At 33.4% G+C, this 21,635-nt stretch overlaps 1 protein-coding gene across 2 annotated transcripts in view; it reads right to left on the reverse strand.

Moving 5' to 3' along the window:
• The window catches only part of LOC129754653 (neither inactivation nor afterpotential protein C-like), a 35,306-nt gene that overhangs the window by 1,742 nt on the left and 11,929 nt on the right, over nucleotides 1-21,635 (reverse strand). For both annotated transcript variants that reach the window (XM_055750828.1, XM_055750829.1), the window contains 8 exons: nucleotides 20,248-20,598; nucleotides 19,849-20,152; nucleotides 19,505-19,785; nucleotides 19,159-19,434; nucleotides 14,018-14,406; nucleotides 13,295-13,843; nucleotides 1,099-1,249; nucleotides 28-1,036 (listed from right to left, as the gene is read on the reverse strand). In XM_055750828.1, coding sequence (XP_055606803.1) covers nucleotides 28-1,036; nucleotides 1,099-1,249; nucleotides 13,295-13,843; nucleotides 14,018-14,406; nucleotides 19,159-19,434; nucleotides 19,505-19,785; nucleotides 19,849-20,152; nucleotides 20,248-20,538 — 3,250 coding nt within the window. In that variant the 5' untranslated portion in view covers nucleotides 20,539-20,598. The remainder of the gene's footprint in view (nucleotides 1-27; nucleotides 1,037-1,098; nucleotides 1,250-13,294; nucleotides 13,844-14,017; nucleotides 14,407-19,158; nucleotides 19,435-19,504; nucleotides 19,786-19,848; nucleotides 20,153-20,247; nucleotides 20,599-21,635) is intronic.

The raw sequence follows: 21,635 nt of genomic DNA on the forward strand, positions 1-21,635 counted from the left end.
TAAAATAACTTTTTCAGATGAACTAACCTGATTCCCGGTGAAGATTTTTCAACTTCGAAGCTATCGATCGTTTCGCTAGGAAAGCACGCATCATGGCTTGCACCTTGATGATCTTCTTCACCTGGGTCTCATACAAATGCGAGAGATACTCGACGTTGTAGTACTTCAAAAACACCTTCGTTTTTCCGATAACCCAACCTTCAAGTTTCAAGCGGATCAACAGTAACCGACAGTTATCCCTGGTCAGTTCAACAGCTTCGTCGAAGTCGAAAGCCAAGAACTGATAACGTCGAAGAAACTCTTGGAATGGAATTCGATGAGAGTATCCCTTCTGCCTAGCCTTTGCCGTATCCAATATAGCCATAGCACGTACCTGCTGACGAATCATTTCTTTCGACAGTCCACAAGCTTGATACTCCAAATCTGATCTGATACAGCGAACGAAGTGTGTTCCTCCGCTATTGGGTCCAACAGCCAAACTTCGAATCAACTCCAAGCTAGTGGCCCTGAAGACATTAGCAATCGTTCGCATCTTATGGACCTGTGAATACTGACCCCTAGATAGCGTGTTCATTTTCTTGGCCTTAGTTTTTTCTGCCACTAATGCTGCTCCCCATCGCTTCTTCTTCGACGGTTTGGTCGATTGAACTCCAAGTGCTTCTTCAGCAGCCATCGTAAGGTTTCCCGTTCTTGAAAGTTGATTCGAGAACATAATCTTCACAACCGGCTCAGTCGAGTTACGTAAAGTCTCCACCATTTCCGGAGGAATGAAGTCACGATTCTTATCCGCCATATCCCGAGCATCGTAAGTCACTTTACCGGTGTAATGAGCCACCGAGAATTCGTTTCCACTGACTCGCTTGATAAAGGGACTGTTGTTCGTATGCACCGAATCGATGATATAATTTTGTCCATGCCGACCCCGACTGGCATCATCGATGAAACTCAAAATACCCTTAGGTTTGTTCATCAGATGATCCACCGCCAGTTTGTTGTCGTAGAAATGTAACTGAACGACTGGGATCTGTTCTTCTTCCTGAAAAAAAAAATGATAGACGAATGGAAATAATGTTATCTTAGAACAGATGATCCACATACCTGTTCGATCATTTCGTAGCTGAAGGTACGCTGGTTGTAGAGATATTGCATCTGTTCGTTGAGGGAGTTTACTACCAGCTGATCAAGATGATTGCGATGGAAGCACTCGAAGCCGAAGTGATCTGTGATGGTAATCGAATGTTGGTCGCCACTAGAATGATAACGGGAGAAAATTTCAAAAATGGCAATAAGGTGACTCAGTTTTGGAGAGTAAACTCTTTTTTTGTCCATCGAAATATAGTGAAATGCAATAAAAAATCATAAATTTAAATATTTCACGGGTTTTTAATTTCTATTCCCGTATCCCATATCTCCATACAAAAAAAAAATAACTCCTCTCTTACCTCGGTCACCACCAGCCCATGTGGTGCTACTGGTTTCTCGGAATCCATCTTCAGGAATCCCATCACCTCAACTTATCTGACTTAATTGCTTTTGTTTTTGACTTTGTTCGACACATGCCGGTACGCACGCCATTTCTGTAACATATTTACTAACCCAAGCAATCAAACAACCTAATGAAAAAAAATAGTCCTGATACCATATTTGAACCGCGACCCTTCGAAATTATAACCAAACACGCTGCCACGAGGTCACGCCTAGATATTGCCTTACCAGCAAAAGTGGGACATGTCCCGCTTTTTGTTGAATGTCCCGCTGTCCTGCGTTTTCCTCAAAATGTCCCCTTTTTTCTTGGAAAACTTTTACAAAGTTCGCTAGCTTACACTAGAAAAAAAATGGAAGCCTTAATTTGAATTCATTGGCTCAACACAGAAAAGTTTTCAAAAACTTTTTTTTCTTCTGAAAATAAGCAACATTTTTCATATTTTGTATAAGACAGTTCTGAATAACTCTAGTGCTCTTAGCATTACAGAAAGACTCTGACTCAGTTAACTGATCTTGAAGAACGTTCAATCAATGCAATATTAATAATTTTGGTATGAAGAAAATATTGTTTTACTTGCTTCCAAATGATTAAAAATCTTAAATTTTCTTAATACTGACTTATATTGTATATCACTTTTTTAGACTCAATTGTCCAAAATATACAATGATGGAAGTTTTGTTCAGTTTTCAAATTTTATAAAAAAAATAGGAAGCATATATTGTTTTACACACGGTATCAAATCAGCATATTTACATGTGGGACTTATATTTTAGATATATTTTCTCACAAATAACTAGTTAATAAGCGAGAAACGTGAAAATTTAACGCGTTTATGGCAAAACCAGGGAAAATAGAAGTCATGAAAGAAAAAACTGAACAATATCAATCGTCGTAAAAAAAAACCTTAGTGTACAGAACAACTTTGGAAGATGTTTGGCTGTAAAATTATGCTGTTTTTCAATACTGATGTAGGGTAAGTGTTCCTAATGTGGCATGTGCATCTAATGTTAACATACTGTTCGATTTTGTCTGTTTTTGACGTTATTTTTCACTTATCACAATTATCAAAAAAAAAATGATAATGTAAAGGATCATGTGAACTTTTATTTTACAAACAAATTAGTTTTCTAACTCACAGAATTTTTCGTAAAATTTTCAAAATATGTCCAATTTGAATGGAATTGTTAGCAAATTTCTTAAAAAACACCTGTTTAGAAATAGAAGATAAAAAGCTGAATTTGTCAACCGATTTTTTTGAAATTTTTCTGTGGATTGTTTTTTATTATGATTTAGGTAATAAGTATGTTAGAACCATGTTTTTTTCGTGTAAAAACTAAAAAAAGCATATGTCCACAATTAGGAACCCTATTTTCAATGTGTTCCTAATTATGGACATAGTCGAAGTTTTCCAAACTATATCAAAGTCATAGAATGTATTTGAAATAAATTTGATTGATAGAATTGTGTTTTAACATAATTTTCAACGATCTGTTAAAATAAACAGTTTTGAGCTAATAAAACATGATTTTTTTTTACTTCAGTATATCTCAAAGCTAAAAATGTTGAAAAATATTTTCGCCAGGTTGTAAGGAACGCACCATTCGCGACAGAGAAGGAAACCATCAAGTTACAGAGAGCTTCTTAACGAGAACAGAATCGAAAGGAAAAATTAAAAACAATCTCAATAAAATACGTTGTATAACATCTTTTGGGGCATCATGCAACACTTTTCAACATCAATGGCTTCTAAAAATCTAATGTCCACTGATAATCCTACCGTTTGTACATCGAAAGTTTTAAGATGGGACATCAAATTAACGTAGTCAGAAAAATAATTGGTTCCACCAGTTATTTTTTAAATTACAAAACATGCGATTTTCACCCCACTAAGAAAAAGGGTATGCAAAAATCTTTGTTCTTAATGAAAAATCAAACAAAAAAGTTTGAAAAGTTTTTGACATATTTGTGATGTCGTCACACATAAAGTACGATCTGCAGTTATTTTAGATTTTTTTTTCGAAGATTTTTTTTTTAAAGAAAGCATAAGGGTGCTGATACATTTAGAGATAAATAATACTACAAAAATTCTACATCATATCCTAGCATATGGAAACAAGATTTAAACTGTGAATCATTGATTTGCATGTCGATGCTTTTTAGCCCAGACTGGTTACGGAATTTTAAGAATATTTATTTTTAAAAATTACATGATTGTCCAACAAATATTCATACACCAACAGTGTTGATGTATGATAATAAGTTCCATATAAAGTTTGTAGGTAATATCACTAAGTCAATCTGTCACATTGTGTAAAGTTTTTTACGGCATCAACAATGTAAAAGTACATATCAATGTTTCGAATTTTCTATGAGATTCAAAAACTTCACAAAGCTCTCTCACGATGTGAGAAACTAAGGCATCATCGTTTTGTTATCATTAAATGATAATTTTAATCTATATATATAAAAAGCAATTTCTGTATGTTTGTTTGTTTGTTTGTTTGTTTGTCCTCTATAGACTCAGCCGTCTTAAGGGCTAGAGAGCTGAAATTTGGCATGGATGCTCATTTGGGCCAGGAAAGATGAAAAATGTTTTTAGATTTTCGGATGACCCCTTCTGAAGGGGGTCGTCCATAGAAGACAAATATTGTTTTCGCGATATTGACGTTAATTTTCGTCGGATCGTGTTGAAAATTTGCACATGAATATTTTTGAAAAACGAGCAATCGATTTCAGGTGTCAAATTTTGTATAAGGGGTCAGCCAAAGGGGTCGTCCATATTAACTGTTCGCTGTTTTTGCGATATTGACGTTATTATACATCGTATTCAGATGGAAATTGGTACACGATAGTTTTGAGTGACGTGCAATCGATTTTAGGTATCAAATTCAGAGTAAGGGGCCGGCAAAAGGGGTCGTCCATATTAAATTTTCAGTATCTTAGTGATATTGACGTTTTATACATCGGATTGGGGTGAAAATTTGCACACAGGAGTTATTAGGGACAAACAACTGATTTCACTTATCCAAACTAAAATCAGGGGTCGGCCAAAGGGGTCGTCCATATTAACTATTCACTATTAATGCGATATTGTCGTTATTATACATCGGATTCAGATGAAAATTGGTACACGAGAGTTTTGAGGGACGAGCAATGGATTCCAGGTAATAAATTCGGTGTACGGGGCCGGCAAAGGGGGTCGTTCATATAAACCTTTCAATATTTTTGCAATTTTGTCGTTATTTGACATCGGATTGGGAAATTTGCACACGGTAGTTTTCGGTGACGGGCAATCAATTTCAGATGTCAAATGTTTTGCCAGCGGTCGTCGAAAAGGGTCGCCAATATTAAAATTTTATTAACTTTTTTTTAGCAATATTCACGTTACTATGCAATGGATTGCTTTGAAAATTGGCACACAGGAGTTTTTAGAGAAGGGCTATCGATTTCAGATATCAAAGATTGTATAAGAGCCCCCGAAAGGGGTTTAACCTTTTGGCAATAATTGCGTTGTTATGCAATGATCAAGTCGAAATAAACTGTTCATGACATATTCCAAGTTGAAAGCGAAACGGAGTTCGTATGGGATCAGCTAGTCTATATATATAAAAAGCAATTTCTGTATGTTTGTTTGTTTGTTTGTTTGTTTGTCCTCTATAGACTCAGCCGTCTTAAGAGCTAGAGAGCTGAAATTTGGCATGGATACTCATTAGGACCAGGAAGGATGAAAAATGTTTTTAGATTTTCGGACGACCCCTTCTGAAGGGGGTCGTCCATACAAGACAAATATTGTTTTCGTGATATTGACGTTACTTTTCGTCGGATCGTGTTGAAAATTTGCACATGAGTGTTTTGAAAGACGAGCAATCGATTTCAGGTGTTAAATTTTGTGTAAGGGATCGTCCAAAGGGGTCGTCCATATTAACTGTTCGCTGTTTTTGCGATATTGACTTTATTATACATCGTATTCAGATGAAAATTGGTACACGATAGTTTTGGGTGAAGTGCAATCGATTTGAGGTATCATATTCAGTGTAAGGGGCCGGCAGAAGGGGTCGTCCATATTAAATTTTCAGTATCTTAGTGATATTGACGTTTTTATACATCGGATTTTGGTGGAAATTTGCACATAGTATTTATTAGGGACAAACAACTGATTTCACTTATCCAAACTAAAATCAGGGGTCGGCCAAAGGGGTCGTCCATATTAACTATTCACTGTTGATGCGATATTGTCGTTATTATTCATCGGATTCAGACGAAAATTAGTACACGAGAGTTTTGAGAGATGAACAATTGATTTCAGGTATAAAATTCAGTGTAAGGGGCCAGCAAAGGGGGTCATCCATATAAACCTTTCAATATTTTTGCAATTTCGTCTTTATTTTACATCGGAATGGGATGAAAATTTGCACACGGTAGTTTTCAGGGACGAGCAACCGATTCCAGATGTCAAATGTTTTGCCCGGGGTCGACGAAAAGGGTCGACCATATAAATTAATTTTTCACTGTTTTTAGCAATATTGACGTTATTATACAATGGATTGCTTTGAAAATTTGCACACGGGAGTTTTGAGGGAAGGGCAATCGATTTCAGTCATCAAAGATTGTATAAGAGCCCTCGAAAGGGGCTTAGCTTTTTGGCAATAATTGCGTTGCTATGCAATGATCGAGTCGAAATTTATACACGTAGTTTTTTGGCACGGTCAAAGGATTTCTGATTTCAAATTAAGTAACAGACGACAGACAAAGTGATCGTCCAATATTTTTGCAATTATTACTTAACGATGAATTCAGAAGTGCATTTGGAAAATGCTTGGCAATTGGCCTTCATACAAACTGTTCATGACATATTCCAAGTTGAATGCGAAACGGAGTTCGTATGGGATCAGCTAGTCTATATATATAAAAAGCAATTATCTGTATGTTTGTTTGTTTGTTTGTTTGTTTGTTTGTTTGTTTGTCCTCTATAGACTCAGCCGTCTTAAGAGCTAGAGATCTGAAATTTGGCATGGATGCTCATTAGGACCAGGAATGATGAAAAATGTTGTTAGATTTTTGGACGACCCCTTCTGAAGGGGGTCGTCCATACAAGACAAATATTGTTTTCACGTTATTGACGTTATTTTCCGTCGGATTGTGATGAAAATTTGCATATGAGTGTTTTGAAAGACGAGCAATCGATTACAGTTATCAAATTTAGGGTCAGGGGTCGGCCAAAGGGGTCGTCCATATCCACTGATTTATGTTTTTGCGATATTGGCGTTATTATACACCAGATTGTGATGAAAATTAGCACATGAGTGTTTTAAGAGACGAGCAATCGATTACAGTTATCAAATTTAGGGTCAGAGGTCGGCCAAAGGGGTCGTCCATATCCACTGATTAATGTTTTTGCGATATTGGCGTTATTTTACATTGGATTGTGATAAAAATTTGCACATGATTGTTTTGAAAGACGAGCAATCGATTACAGTTATCAAACATAGGGTCAAGGGTCGGCCAAAGGGGTCGTTCATATCAACTGATTAATGTTTTTGCGATATTGGCGTTATTATACACCGGATTGTGATGAAAAATTGCACATGAGTGTTTTGAAAGACGAACAATCGATTACAGTTATCAAACTTAGGGTCAGGGGTTGGCCATAGGGGTCGTCCATATCCACTGATTAATGTTTCTGCGATATTGGCGTTATTATACATCGGATTGTGATGAAAATTTGCACATGAGTGTTTTGAGAGACGAGCAATCGATTACAGTTATCAAACTTAGGGTCAGGGGTCGGCAAAAGGGGTCGTCCATATCTACTGATTAATATTTTTGCGATATTGGCGTTATTATAGATCGTATTGTGATGAAAATTAGCACATGAGTGTTTTGAGGGACGAGCAATCGATTTCATGTTTCGAATTGCGGATCAGAAGTCAGCTGAAGGAGTCGTCCATACCCAACTTTAATGTTTCTGCGATATTGACGTTATTCTACATTGGATTGAGTTGAAAATTGCCGCATAGGAGTTTTTAGGGACGCTCTTTTGCTTTCAGGTTTTAAATCTTGACTCAGGGGTCGGCAAAAGGGGTTATTATCTGTTCACTGTTTTTACAATATTCTCTTGATTGAGCATAGAAATGTAATGAAAATTGACACATGGGAGTTTAACAGAAAAGATAATTGATTTCAGGTGTCAAGTTTTGAATCGTGGTCAAAAAAAAAGGCCGTCCATGTTAGTTGCTCACTGTTTTCGCGATATTGTCGTGATCATGCATCGGATTGAGATGAAAATGTTCAGATGAGGATTATAAACTATGAGCAATTGACTCCAGGTAGCATGTTCCGTGTCAAGGGTCGGCGAAAGGGGCGTCTATATTCACTGTTCACTGTTTTCAAGTTCCTGACGTTATTTTACATACAATTTGAAAAAAATGGCACAAGGGAGTTGTGAGGAACGTTAAATTGGTTTTAATTATCGAATTTCGGGCCACGGGACAGAAAAAGAGGGTTTCATTGAAAGTTCAGTGTTTTGTGCAATAATTTTGTTCGAGGCAGTTAATTGATACCAATTTAAGTGTGAAGGTCAAGCAAAAGAGTCGTGCACACAAACAAATAGTACATGTTTCTGCCATAATGTCTAGATTTTGCAATCGATCGAGAAGAAAAAACTCTCACATAAATTTTTATAAAAAGCTAATCAACTGTTTAATTTGAATTTCAAGTAATAATAATAGTAGCGACTTTAAACACTGTTGAATTTTTTTCCCAAAATTGTCGAAAGAATGTTTCGAATTCATTTTCTAAACTCATTTTGACGTACCAATGATTTAAAGCGAAACGAAGTTCGTACGGGATCAGCTAGTCAATTATATAAAAATAAAAGTTAAATAAGTGTTGTGGTACACAAATGTTGCATCGAATCATGCTGTTGCATGATGCTCTGTTTGACTGTACTTATTTGTATCCATTACAATGAATTTTCTACTTTTGAAATATAATGAATTTATCCATTGGAAAAGTAAAAGTTTTAATTTGGATAAGCTCAACATCCACTACTTTCTTCAAAACTAGTGTAAAGAGTTATTGTGTAGGATTTAAATAGTCCTTATTTCTCCATTCATATTCCAAAAACCTTGTAAAATTTATAAAAAGGTGAGTTTTGAGATTTTTCTCATTAAAGTATTAAAAACAGACCCATATGCAAAATCAGGAACAAATAGTGTAATATTTGGGACGCTGATACATTTTTTCCTCATATGTTAACATTGGGAACACCCATATGTTAACATTAGGAACATTTAGTGCCAAATTAGGAACACCGACACACTTTATAAAACATGATATTTTTCGTAAATTAAGGCTTGAAATGATTATTTCAAACCAAAACCGAGTTCAGAAAAAAGTTTGGAACTTAGTTACCAAAAAATTGGTTATCTAAGTATTAAAGATTCCGCGCAATAATATAAAATCTAAAAACCTCTGACAAAATATAGCGAAATTAGGCTCATTTACCCTAATGAAATCGTTTGGTACATCTTTGTACCTGAAAATAATCAAATTTTCGTAGATGACGGAAAGAATTAAAGAAACATAAGCTATCAAAGAACGAAAGAACATAAGTTGTATCTTTTTCGAAAAATTCATGATATTTACGGCTTATGTTCTTTCGTTCTTTGATAGCTTATGTTTCTTTAATTCTTTCCGTCATCTACGAAAATATGCTGTTTTTATTTTTTTAGGAACAAAGTGTTTCTCAAGTCAAATGTCCCGCTTTTTTCGGCTGTGTATCGCTTTTTTATCGTGAAATATCCCGCTTTTTTCTGAATCTATCTGGCAAGCCTAGTTTAAATGGATTTCCATGTTATTAACTTTTAAGCATACAATCTCTTGAGTTTATCTAGATATTGAATCCATGAATTGCTTCACCTGACTTTCCATGTGTGATAAATTGGTGGTAAAATCATGAGATTCATGAGATTAAAAAAAAAAAATAAAAATCTTTTTTCTTAAAACGAAATCTTGAAAGTGATTTTTTTTAATACATATTTGTGATTTCTTCTGGTTTGTGTTTCCAAATAGACTCTGATTGAATATCAAATTTGAATTTTGAATCCTGAATCAACATTTCAAAACTACGATCTCCTACAATTTGAATCCTTTATGATTTTTTTTCATTGATTTATTAATCTTGATTGAAAAACATAACTAAGCTGAATCTGAAATTCAATTTTTAATTTTAATTCCTCATCTGGATCCTGTCTTTGAACCTGAGTTTAAAATTTGAATCCCGAATTTGGAAACAAATCTAAGTTCCAGATAAAAATTTCTGTTGGTATGAGCCAAACACCGAAAAATGTAACAGAACCTTCAACCAGAAATATCATATTTGAGTTCTGTATTTTTGGCTTTTAATAAGAATTCGGTATTTCAGTTATTGGTGAAATTTTGTATTCATCAAGAACGAATATTTAAGAACTGAATGACTATAGACGGATCGAAGATTACAATAAGAAGAAGAACTTTGCAGGGGTAGATATTTTAATTCTTATTCTAACTTTCTATCCGTCAATAATCTTTCAATCCTTGAATATTCTATTTTTTTAAATGTAGAATTTCACCGATATAGTCGATGAAACAATTTCATAAAAATAAATTTACGATGACAATAAAAAAAAAAAAACTTCAAATCAAAATCTTAGAAATGGTTGCAATTTGAAAGATTTACTATTCATATTCATATTATAATGCGTTTCGAATATGGAATATACAATAAGTTCAGGTTGGAAAAGCGAAACCAAAATTAAATCAGGATTTTGTGCGAAAGATGATCCAAATAGAAATTAAAGAATAATAAATTAGATAAAGAATCCAAAATTCGGATCATAGATATTGAATTTTAATGTTTAAATAACATTTGGTATCACAAAATCTAAAATGATTCTGACCTAAGCTTTCCAGTTTTTATCCGCCAGTATCCTGGCTACTTTCCTCAAAATCCCTCAATATTCAAATAATGCGATTAAATTTTTTTAGAAAAACAATTGAAATAAGTTTTTCTTATCGGAACACTCCCAAAAAACAATCATTTTGAGAAAATTTTCACAACAATTTTGGGCGCATGATTCTCAAAGGTCCATTTTTTTTTATTATTTTTTGATATTTCAGTCAAAAGGAAGGAAATACAAAATTAACAACTATCCCCGACGTTTCGGCCTTTGGTCTTGGCCTTCCTCAAGGCATATATAAAACATCTGAATTTTTTTAAAACAAGATTTCCAAATTTTCGAATTTTTGTTTCATTTTGTCGAAAAATAATATATGATAAGCTTATTCTAATGCTATTGAAATCAGAATTTTTACGACTATTCAAAGGTTCTTTTCAAAATTTCTGTAGCATTTTCTGATACTATTCGAGCACCTAAATTCGGGTTTGCTCTGGTTTTAGAGTACGTTAATGCAAGATTTGATATACAAAAAAATACGTTGAAACTGACTTTAAACAGTGCCATCTATTGCGCCGTTCAGAAATTACAAATCAAATTTTCCCAATTTTTCAAATATCTTATACAGACCCCGTTCGTTTTTGGCAACATTCAATTTTTGCAACATTCGATTTTGGCAACATCCGATTTTGGCACATGTGCCAAAATCGAACGGTTTTTAGAAACGACATTACCTTTTAGTTTTCTCTATAACAGAAGCAATATAATTTAGACAAACACCACAAATACTTTTTAACGTTCAGAAATGGTGATAGAATACAACAACAAAAACAAAAGTTTTTTAAAAAAATTATAAAGTACTCAAAAAATGAAAAATTAAAAAATATCAAAAACAAATGCAAACAATAGACAAAAAATGACAAAGTCAACTTAAAAATGATGAAGTACGACAAAAAACAGCAAAAATGTCAAAAAAAAAACAGAGATTATAAACAAAACAAAAAATAGTAAAAAATGCATCAAAAACATAAGAAAAACAACTATAATTTTTCAGAGGCGCACCAGCCTGCGGCTGAAAACCTCTTAAATAAAGACAAAAAAAAACTATAATTTTTTTTTAAATGGTCGGAAATTTACTTGAAATAACGTTAATGATAATAAAAATAGTTAATTTTTAAAAATCAGAAAAAAAATTTCAGAAAAAAAACCGTTCGATTTTGGCAACACGAAATGTTCGGGCATGTTGCTGAAATCGAACGGGGTCTGTATTTCATATATTTTGAATTCATTAATAATTAATTAAATCAATGCCGCTCTATAAAAAACGGGTTGAATTTATTGCTAGATAAATGCAATAAGATTTACTTTTGACTAAACAGAATTTCTTTTCAGTGAGTGTAACAACTTTTTTTAAAATTTGCGTAACGTTTCGGGTTATTTTCCTTTTCCCATCATCAGATCTCCCCCAGAGTAACCCGAAAGGTTACGTAAATAAAAAAAAAGTTGTTTCACTCACAGAAAAAGTCAATAAGTAAAAACGGTACAAAGTAGGTACCGAAGATAAACTGTTATTCATTCCTGTATTTTTAACTACTGAAGCAGTAGAAATAACTAACGGTTTACAAAAATTTTGCACTTTTTGAGCTGTTATTGTCAGAGGACCAATCGACTTTTGAAACCAATTGTCCAAAATTTAGCACTTCTAGCTTGAAGGAATTAGCGATTACCTTTATTGAGATATTTTTCCATTTTGCAACCGGACGAAAGTGTTACGAAAATTTAACAGCAATTTTCTTAAAACATGCCAAACAATTCATACAACCTGTTCAAAACTGACCAAAATGTTTTTTTTTTCTCAGTTTGGTTTCGACAGTTCTCTATGGTGGGTTTGGAGACATCTGGTGGCCCCGCCAAAAACAAAAATTGTTGGAAATTTTACACAAGTTTCGTGGCCTAGCTTGTACGTCTGGTCTCTGTGATAACACTATATGCAGGCAATTTTTTACCGGTTCAAGTGATGTTAACCATTGCTATTAATATTAACATGATATTGTTCAACATAACCTAATTTCAGCTTTCTCAGGCACTAAGTTAATTTCTATACGAGCACTAAGTAACTGACTTATTTAAAACCTTTTTCACGAAGCATCTTTTTTGAAAAAAATAATTCTTCGACTTCGAGCTAGAATAGAAATGCAGTAGCGAAATTTGGAAATCAAATAAATTGCTTACTCACTATATGAATCCATAAATTTGATCGAAACCGCAATCTAACGTTGAAGTTTTAGTAGAAATAAGCAAAAAAATTATTTAGGTTTAGCACTCAACATCCGGTCAGCAGAAAAAAGTAACATTGAAAATTGAAAACTTGTTACCAGGGAGAGTGGTTGGAAAATGAGGGAGGTTGTGAATGACGTTAAATCTTCAATATGAAATTAACAAAGACTTTCTTTAATGGTGTCAAAAATAGTTGTAATCTTGTTCGTTCAAATTTTAAAAATTGCAAAATTCATTTTTTGAAGCGTTCTTTTTCTAAAACTAAAATATCAAAATCTTTTTTAAGTTTTCATGTAGGCTCATCAGTTATCAAAGATTAATTTTATTGAAAACTGTTCAATGTTAAAATTTCAAGATGCCATATCACCAAAACAAGAGACGATGGACAAAATTCGACGGATGATTTTAATTCATGACGAAAAATCTTCCAATATCAGGGCACCAAAAATGTTGTTCCCTTGTGTTATTGTCAAGTTTCAAACTATTAAATATTTTCCCCTATAAATGTTTTATGAAAAGAAGAAATTCGCAGTAAAAAGTTTAGAAATTCCGCGAACAACGAATATCCAGGTCATGCTTTCATTTTCATACTCACTAGATCGCCCGTCCGAAAGAAAGTTTGTGATTGATGGTATTGATCAGCCAATCGACCAGCCTCGTATAAATTGTGGCCGCTAGCACATCGCGGGCATCTCGCGCCTCATCTGGTGAATGACGTCTTCTCTCGGCCGATCCCCGCACAATGATGCAATAGTTGAGCAGAGCCCACTGGAACTTTTTCTCCTCCAATTTCAGCAGATTGGATACTTTGTGGACAACTTCAAAATCTTCCAGCTCCGTTACACCGTCATTATCCTTGAATCGAATCTCCCCCAGCAATAGAATGGCAGCTAACGTACGATAAACGGTATCGAGCAGTTCTTGCGTTAGCTCTAGTCCGAGCAGTAACTGCTCGAGTTTTTTAAACGCCTGAACGTTCCCGAATGTATCGTCCCGAACATATTTTAGCTTCGAACCTTCGCTCGATTCCGGTATGCGCAGGTATCGATAGTTACGCCCACCCTCGAGCGAGAACTCACGTAGCCGGTGCTCCGATTCCATGGCGTCGTAGAAGTAGTAGAATATGTGGAAGTTGGACTGGTTCCTGTGGGAGTAGAATTTTCGTTAGTGATGACACAAACCTCATATGCGCTTCTTGCACACAATCTTCTAAGCAAAACTTGTACATAAGTTATTTGAAGTTGAGTAAAAGTTATAACGTTACTTTTTATTCGATTTATAAAATCGTTAGATGTGTCCTTCCTATCCTAAAACTCACATGTTGGTAGATGAAATGCGTAGTTTTTCCAACAGATAAACCCAGAAAATAGCTCCAGACAGCTTTCCAGTCTGTCCAAAACACATTTGAATCTGCAGGATGCTTCTGGTCGAGTTAGGATTTAGCGGTGTTCCAGCATTGATCAATGCTGAGATTACCTCATACCCGGAATCGATACGCTGCGCCACTCCCGGATTTCCTTCCCCAAGAAAGGCCAAATGCTTCATGCACAACTTGACGTTAGTCGTTTTACCGGAATAGCTTTCCCCGGACAAGATGATGTACTGCTGCTCCTCATGGTGCAACATGTCCTGGTGGGCGCTGTCAGCGATAGCGAAAATATGCGGAGCATTATCCGAACGGGACTTCGATTGGTACTTTTGATGAAACTGGAAGAGGTCAAATGAAAATGGGTTACTATACATTAGAAAACCTTATTATAACGGAAATTATGGAGAGGATTTAAAAACAATTTGTTCGTGAGAAATGTTCACTCAACAACTCGTCAACAATAGTATGAAAACGATGAAAATTCAAACTCTCCAGAACTATTTCTACGCAAACACTCACGTTTTAAAATGTCAATTAAGATAATATTCACCAATTATTTTATCTCATCTCGATATTTAAATCCAAGACTTGAAATTCAGGACCAATATGTCCGAGAAAAACATTGGCAAAAATTTCTGTTCCAAATTTTTTTTATTCGATTAACAAAATACAAAACGAGAACTAGAATTGAATGATGAAAAACAAGCGGAAATTAGAACTTGTTTTCGCAATTTATATGATTACCAGAATTATAGATCCAAAATTATATAAAAAATTTGAAATTGGAATCTAGAAATCAAAATGAATTTTCAGAATTTAAATTTTAAAGGATTTTTTTTTGGCTTTCAGTCTAAATTGCAGAATTACTATTTATTTAACCTTCCAGCGTTTCAATCCACATAGGTACCTCGCCAAGAACTGTTTTGTTTGCTAATTGTTCAATTTCTTGTTTTTTCTACCGATGAGATAAGTAGGGGAGAATGGGGATACTTGATCCCATTTTCTAATTTTCAACATATCTTTTTGGAAAAAAAATTAGCAACTCACATTTTCTGACAGCTTGTAAATTTAAGTTTCTATGTCCCAAAAGTGAGAACGATTCTTGAACCCATAAATGAACTAGAAGCATTTGTGTGGGTGTAAAAAAAATTGCGATATTTTTTTAAGTTAAAGCAGACTTGAACCTCTATTGATGGATACAAATCCCAGATAAAAAAAAATTCAAGGACACTGTGGTAGAATATACATATGTGGGAAAGTTAGAGTGTCTTAAATGTCTTATTCTGCCACAGATACTTGATCCTTTATTCGGGAAACCCTAATCCTTGGCAAATATCAACCAAAAACCCAAGCAAGAATGTCAATTGACTATTTTTGTCATATTTGTTCTTATTTCACAATTTATACGCATCAGAAGCAAGAAAAATTCCACATCTTTGTCTCAATCTTTGTAACATTGCATACTTAAAGGCGCTTTATTCTATTATTAAGAGGAAATCAATGTTTCAGCCCTTTCTTACAGACAATTCTTGGGTGAATAGTAGTTATATTGGATAAATATTAGTAATCTCGTAATCATCAATGGTCAAGACTCATTTAGAATAAGAATTTACCTTTTTGAACTCTAGGGATCAACTGTACCCATAATGAACATTTTAGAAAATTTATGCTGAAAAAAGATGAAAGTTTTCCATTGCTTCGAAAATTATGCAATGTGATGTTCATACTAGACTCTTAAAATTTTTTTTTTTCATTTAGGTTATTTTTGTAATTTTTGTAGTTTTTGTAATTTTTGTAATTTTTGTAATTTTTGTAATTTTTGTAATTTTTGTAATTTTTGTAATTTTTGTAATTTTTGTAATTTTTGTAATTTTTGTAATTTTTGTATTTTTTGTAATTTTTGTAATTTTTGTCATTTTTATAATTTTTGTAATTTTTGTTATTTTTGTCATTTTCGTAATTTTTGTAATTTTTGTAATTTTTGTCATTTTTATAATTTTTGTAATTTTTGTAATTTTTGTAATTTTCGTAATTTTTGTAATTTTTGTAATTTTTTGTAATTTTTGTAATTTTTGTAATTTTTGTAATTTTTGTAATTTTTGTAATTTTTGTAATTTTTGTAATTTTTGTAATTTTTGTTATTTTTGTAATTTTTGTAATTTTTGTAATTTTTGTAATTTTTGTAATTTTTGTAATTTTTGTAATTTTTTAATTTTTGTAATTTTTGTAGTTTTTGTATTTTTTGTAATTTTTGTCATTTTTGTCATTTTTGTCATTTTTGTAGTTTTTGTAATTTTTGTAATTTTTGTAATTTTTGTAATTTTTGTAATTTTTGTAATTTTTGTAATTTTTGTAATTTTTGTAATTTTTGTAATTTTTGTCATTTTTGTAATTTTTGTAATTTTGTAATTTTTGTAGTTTTTGTATTTTTTGTAATTTTTGTCATTTTTGTCATTTTTGTCATTTTTGTAGTTTTTGTAATTTTTGTAATTTTTGTAATTTTTGTAATTTTTGTAATTTTTGTAGTTTTTGTAATTTTTGTCATTTTTGTAATTTTTGTTATTTTCGTAATTTTTGTAATTTTTGTAATTTTCTTAATTTTTGTAATTTTTGTAATTTTTGTTATTTTTGTAATTTTTGTAATTTTTGTAATTTTTGTAATTTTTGTAATTTTTGTAATTTTTGTAATTTTTGTAATTTTTGTAATTTTTGTCATTTTTGTCAGTTTTGTCATTTTTGTCATTTTTTAATTTTTGTAATTTTCTTAATTTTTGTCATTTTTGTCATTTTTGTCATTTTTGTCATTTTTGTCATTTTTGTCATTTTTGTCATTTTTGTCATTTTTGTCATTTTTGTCATTTTTGTCATTTTTGTCATTTTTGTCATTTTTGTCATTTTTGTCATTTTTGTCATTTTTGTCATTTTGTCATTTTTGTCATTTTTGTCATTTTTGTCATTTTTGTCATTTTTGTCATTTTTGTCATTTTTGTCATTTTTGTCATTTTTGTCATTTTTGTCATTTTTGTCATTTTTGTCATTTTTGTCATTTTTGTCATTTTTGTCATTTTTGTCATTTTTGTCATTTTTGTCATTTTTGTCATTTTTGTCATTTTTGTCATTTTTGTCATTTTTGTCATTTTTGTCATTTTTGTCATTTTTGTCATTTTTGTCATTTTTGTCATTTTTTTGTCATTTTTGTCATTTTTGTCATTTTTGTCATTTTTGTCATTTTTGTCATTTTTGTCATTTTTGTCATTTTTGTCATTTTTGTCATTTTTGTCATTTTTGTCATTTTTGTCATTTTTGTCATTTTTGTCATTTTTGTCATTTTTGTCATTTTTGTCATTTTTGTCATTTTTGTCATTTTTGTCATTTTTGTCATTTTTGTCATTTTTGTCATTTTTGTCATTTTTGTCATTTTTGTCATTTTTGTCATTTTTGTCATTTTTGTCATTTTTGTGATTTTTGTCATTTTTGTCATTTTTGTCATTTTTGTCATTTTTGTCATTTTTGTCATTTTTGTCATTTTTGTGATTTTTGTGATTTTTGTGATTTTTGTGATTTTTGTCATTTTTGTCATTTTTGTCATTTTTGTCATTTTTGTCATTTTTGTCATTTTTGTCATTTTTGTCATTTTTGTCATTTTTGTCATTTTTGTCATTTTTGTCATTTTTGTCATTTTTGTCATTTTTGTCATTTTTGTCATTTTTGTCATTTTTGTCATTTTTGTCATTTTTGTCATTTTTGTCATTTTTTTGTCATTTTTGTCATTTTTGTCATTTTTGTCATTTTTGTCATTTTTGTCATTTTTGTCATTTTTGTCATTTTTGTCATTTTTGTCATTTTTGTCATTTTTGTCATTTTTGTCATTTTTGTCATTTTTGTCATTTTTGTCATTTTTGTCATTTTTGTCATTTTTGTCATTTTTGTCATTTTTGTCATTTTTGTCATTTTTGTCATTTTTGTCATTTTTGTCATTTTTGTCATTTTTGTCATTTTTGTCATTTTTGTCATTTTTGTCATTTTTGTCATTTTTGTCATTTTTGTGATTTTTGTCATTTTTGTCATTTTTGTCATTTTTGTCATTTTTGTCATTTTTGTCATTTTTGTCATTTTTTGTCATTTTTGTCATTTTTGTCATTTTTGTCATTTTTGTCATTTTTGTCATTTTTGTCATTTTTGTCATTTTTGTCATTTTTGTCATTTTTGTCATTTTTGTCATTTTTGTCATTTTTGTCATTTTTGTCATTTTTGTCATTTTTGTCATTTTTGTCATTTTTGTCATTTTTGTCATTTTTGTCATTTTTGTCATTTTTGTCATTTTTGTCATTTTTGTCATTTTTGTCATTTTTGTCATTTTTGTCATTTTTGTCATTTTTGTCATTTTTGTCATTTTTGTCATTTTTGTCATTTTTGTGATTTTTGTCATTTTTGTCATTTTTGTCATTTTTGTCATTTTTGTCATTTTTGTCATTTTTGTGATTTTTGTGATTTTTGTGATTTTTGTGATTTTTGTCATTTTTGTCATTTTTGTCATTTTTGTCATTTTTGTCATTTTTGTCATTTTTGTCATTTTTGTCATTTTTGTCATTTTTGTCATTTTTGTCATTTTTGTCATTTTTGTCATTTTTGTCATTTTTGTCATTTTTGTCATTTTTGTCATTTTTGTCATTTTTGTCATTTTTGTCATTTTTGTCATTTTTGTCATTTTTGTCATTTTTGTCATTTTTGTCATTTTTGTCATTTTTGTCATTTTTGTCATTTTTGTCATTTTTGTCATTTTTGTCATTTTTGTCATTTTTGTCATTTTTGTCATTTTTGTCATTTTTGTCATTTTTGTCATTTTTGTCATTTTTGTCATTTTTGTCATTTTTGTCATTTTTGTCATTTTTGTCATTTTTGTCATTTTTGTCATTTTAATCAAGGCTGCTTATTTTCAATCAGTTTAAGGCTGTCTAACACTGACCATTTGCAGCTCTCGCTTTGACAATTCAAATTTTAACTGAAAACGCTTGATTAGGGGTATAGGTAATCCCTAAAATTCCACTGCATTGGAAAAAGTATTATGATTTATCTGTGTGAAACCTTACCCCGCGAACATAATCCGGTTCCGGTTGGTTGGGATTCATCGATACCAGCACATCTCCGACAAAGGTATAGGTGGAACCATTTTTGAACCGCTGAATCAGCTCATCCAGTATGGTTTCCTCCGAGAGCACCTCCAGTGCTGCCAAATCTTCAACGTGCATCTTTTCGGTGCGGTTCTCGGCCATTTTCAGGGCTCCCTTGTAGAGCTTTATTTCGTCCTTCGGCACAATATGAACATCCACAATCGATTCCGCTAGCATCCGGAGCTCCTGACTTATCTGAATGATAGAAAAAAAAAATTTAGATAGTTTTTTTGTGAATCCTAACGAAAAGCCGTTGATTATTTACATGATAGTCATTTTCCGGCAGTTGAGTCAGAAAGGGATGTTCAGCAATTTCCATCATAAATGGTCGATGGTCAGGATTCTTCTCCAAACATTCAGTGATAAAATCGTTGTAGTTCTGGGTCCAGTTTGCTGGTCGATACAAAGTCGGCGGAGGGTTTCTCACTATCTGGAACATGGTCCGGGTAGGGTGCATTTCTCCAAACGGAGGTTTTCCATCACCCAGCTCGATGGCCGTGATTCCCAAAGCCCACACATCCGAGCGATTGTCGTAGGCTTCGTTTTCTATTAAATTAATATTTTTTTTAATTATATGAAAATATATACATATGTTTAAAAACACGTTACCATTCTTCGAGCTGGTGATAATCTCGGGAGCCATCCAGTTGGGTGAACCCACACAGGTTCCTCGCTTTCCCAGCGTTGATTTGACATCACGCGAAAGGCCAAAATCGCACAGCTTTATCTCCCCATCCTTAGTCATCAGGATGTTGTGGCCTCGAACGTCACGATGGATGATGTGATTTTCGTGCAGGAAAATCAACGCCTTTACGGTTTCCCGCAGGACGAAGGCAATCTGTTCCTCGCTGACCTTCCGGTTAGTGACGTGGATCTTCCGAATGATGTCCACAACTGGACCGTGGTCACAGTACTACGAGAAATTTTAACACAGCATTAATAACAATAAAAAATACCTAATTGCCTAAATACAGGCTTCATTTGTATACTTTATGCTAGATTACACACCTCCAAAACAAACCATATTTCGTCCGCTTCACCAGGAACCTTCTTCCTGTACACCCCATAAAAGTCCAACAAATTTCCATGATTGGAGTGATCCCTCAAAATGCGATACTCCTCCTGGATAGCAGTCTTAACGTCGGATTCATATTTCTGGATCTTGATGGCGACGTTCTTGTTGCTGGCCTTGGTATCTGTTGCCTTGTAGACTTTGGCCGCGATACCGGAACCTATCAGTTCCCCCAGCTGGTACCGATTGCCCGGGTCCGGCAGCGAGTCTATTCTCAGGTGGTTCATATTGTTTCAACAGGGTACACCAGAAAGTCCATGCACAACAGCAAAATAGGATGAAAATGGCTGGAATGGAAAAAAAAAAATTAAATTTAAACAGTTATTTTGTTGATACACTTTTGTAGATAGTGCATCGTATTTTTTAATGAGTCATTTTGAAGATATTTTTGTAATATACCAGCACATACAGAAATTTTCAAGAATTTCAGCTTTGCAGTCTTTGTTTTTATCTGAAGATTGCCATAAATTTTCTTTGTCAGTTTTCATTTGATGTTTGAAGTACCGGTGACGACAAAGACAGATTCTATGTGCAGCTGAAAAATGAATACAACCGTTGCCCAAAATATGATATCAACATTGTCATCGGGAATTTAAAAGCTCAGGTCGGCCAGGAGTAGGAATTCAAACCGAAAATTGGAAGGTTCAGTTTGCACCAGTCGACCAACAAAAACGGCCTCATACTACTAGATTTCGCTGCCTCCAGCGCAGTCTCCCACACAAGTACACCTGGAGATCACCGTACCAAACGCAATCACAGATCGACCAAGTTTCGATAGACAGCCGGCACTTTTTGGACATCATCGACGTCAGATCCTGTCGAGGCGCCATCATTGAGTCAGACTGGTGATGGGGAAGATATGCCGAAAACTCTCCGTAGTGAACAGCATACGAAACCGACGCCCGCCTCGGTTAAATATCGCCCTACTGAAGCAACCTGAGGTCGCGGCAGACTACGCGCAATCGCTCGAAGCTGCGCTGCCGACAGAAGCCCCTCACGAGGACTGTTGGGATCAAGACAGCCATCAGCCATCGTTGCGGAGAACGTCATCGAGCATGTGGAGTGAACACGATGGAACCACTAGTTCGACGAGGAGTGTAAGTAGGAGGGTGATGGACGAAGAGAATGCCACGCAGGCGGCAGTAGTGCAAATGAGCACTCGTCGAAACGTGGAAAATCACCGACAGCGGAAGGGGCAGCGAGTCCGAATTTTTCAGGGGAAAAAGCGCCGCCTGGAGGAGGAGGAGTTCGAGGAGCTGGAGCACCTACATCGTTCCCAGGAAACACGAAAGTTCTATCAGAAGCTCAACGCAGAAGCTCTCGC

This window comes from Uranotaenia lowii, chromosome 3 (assembly GCF_029784155.1).
Source record: "Uranotaenia lowii strain MFRU-FL chromosome 3, ASM2978415v1, whole genome shotgun sequence".
Taxonomy (NCBI): Eukaryota; Metazoa; Arthropoda; class Insecta; order Diptera; family Culicidae; genus Uranotaenia; species Uranotaenia lowii.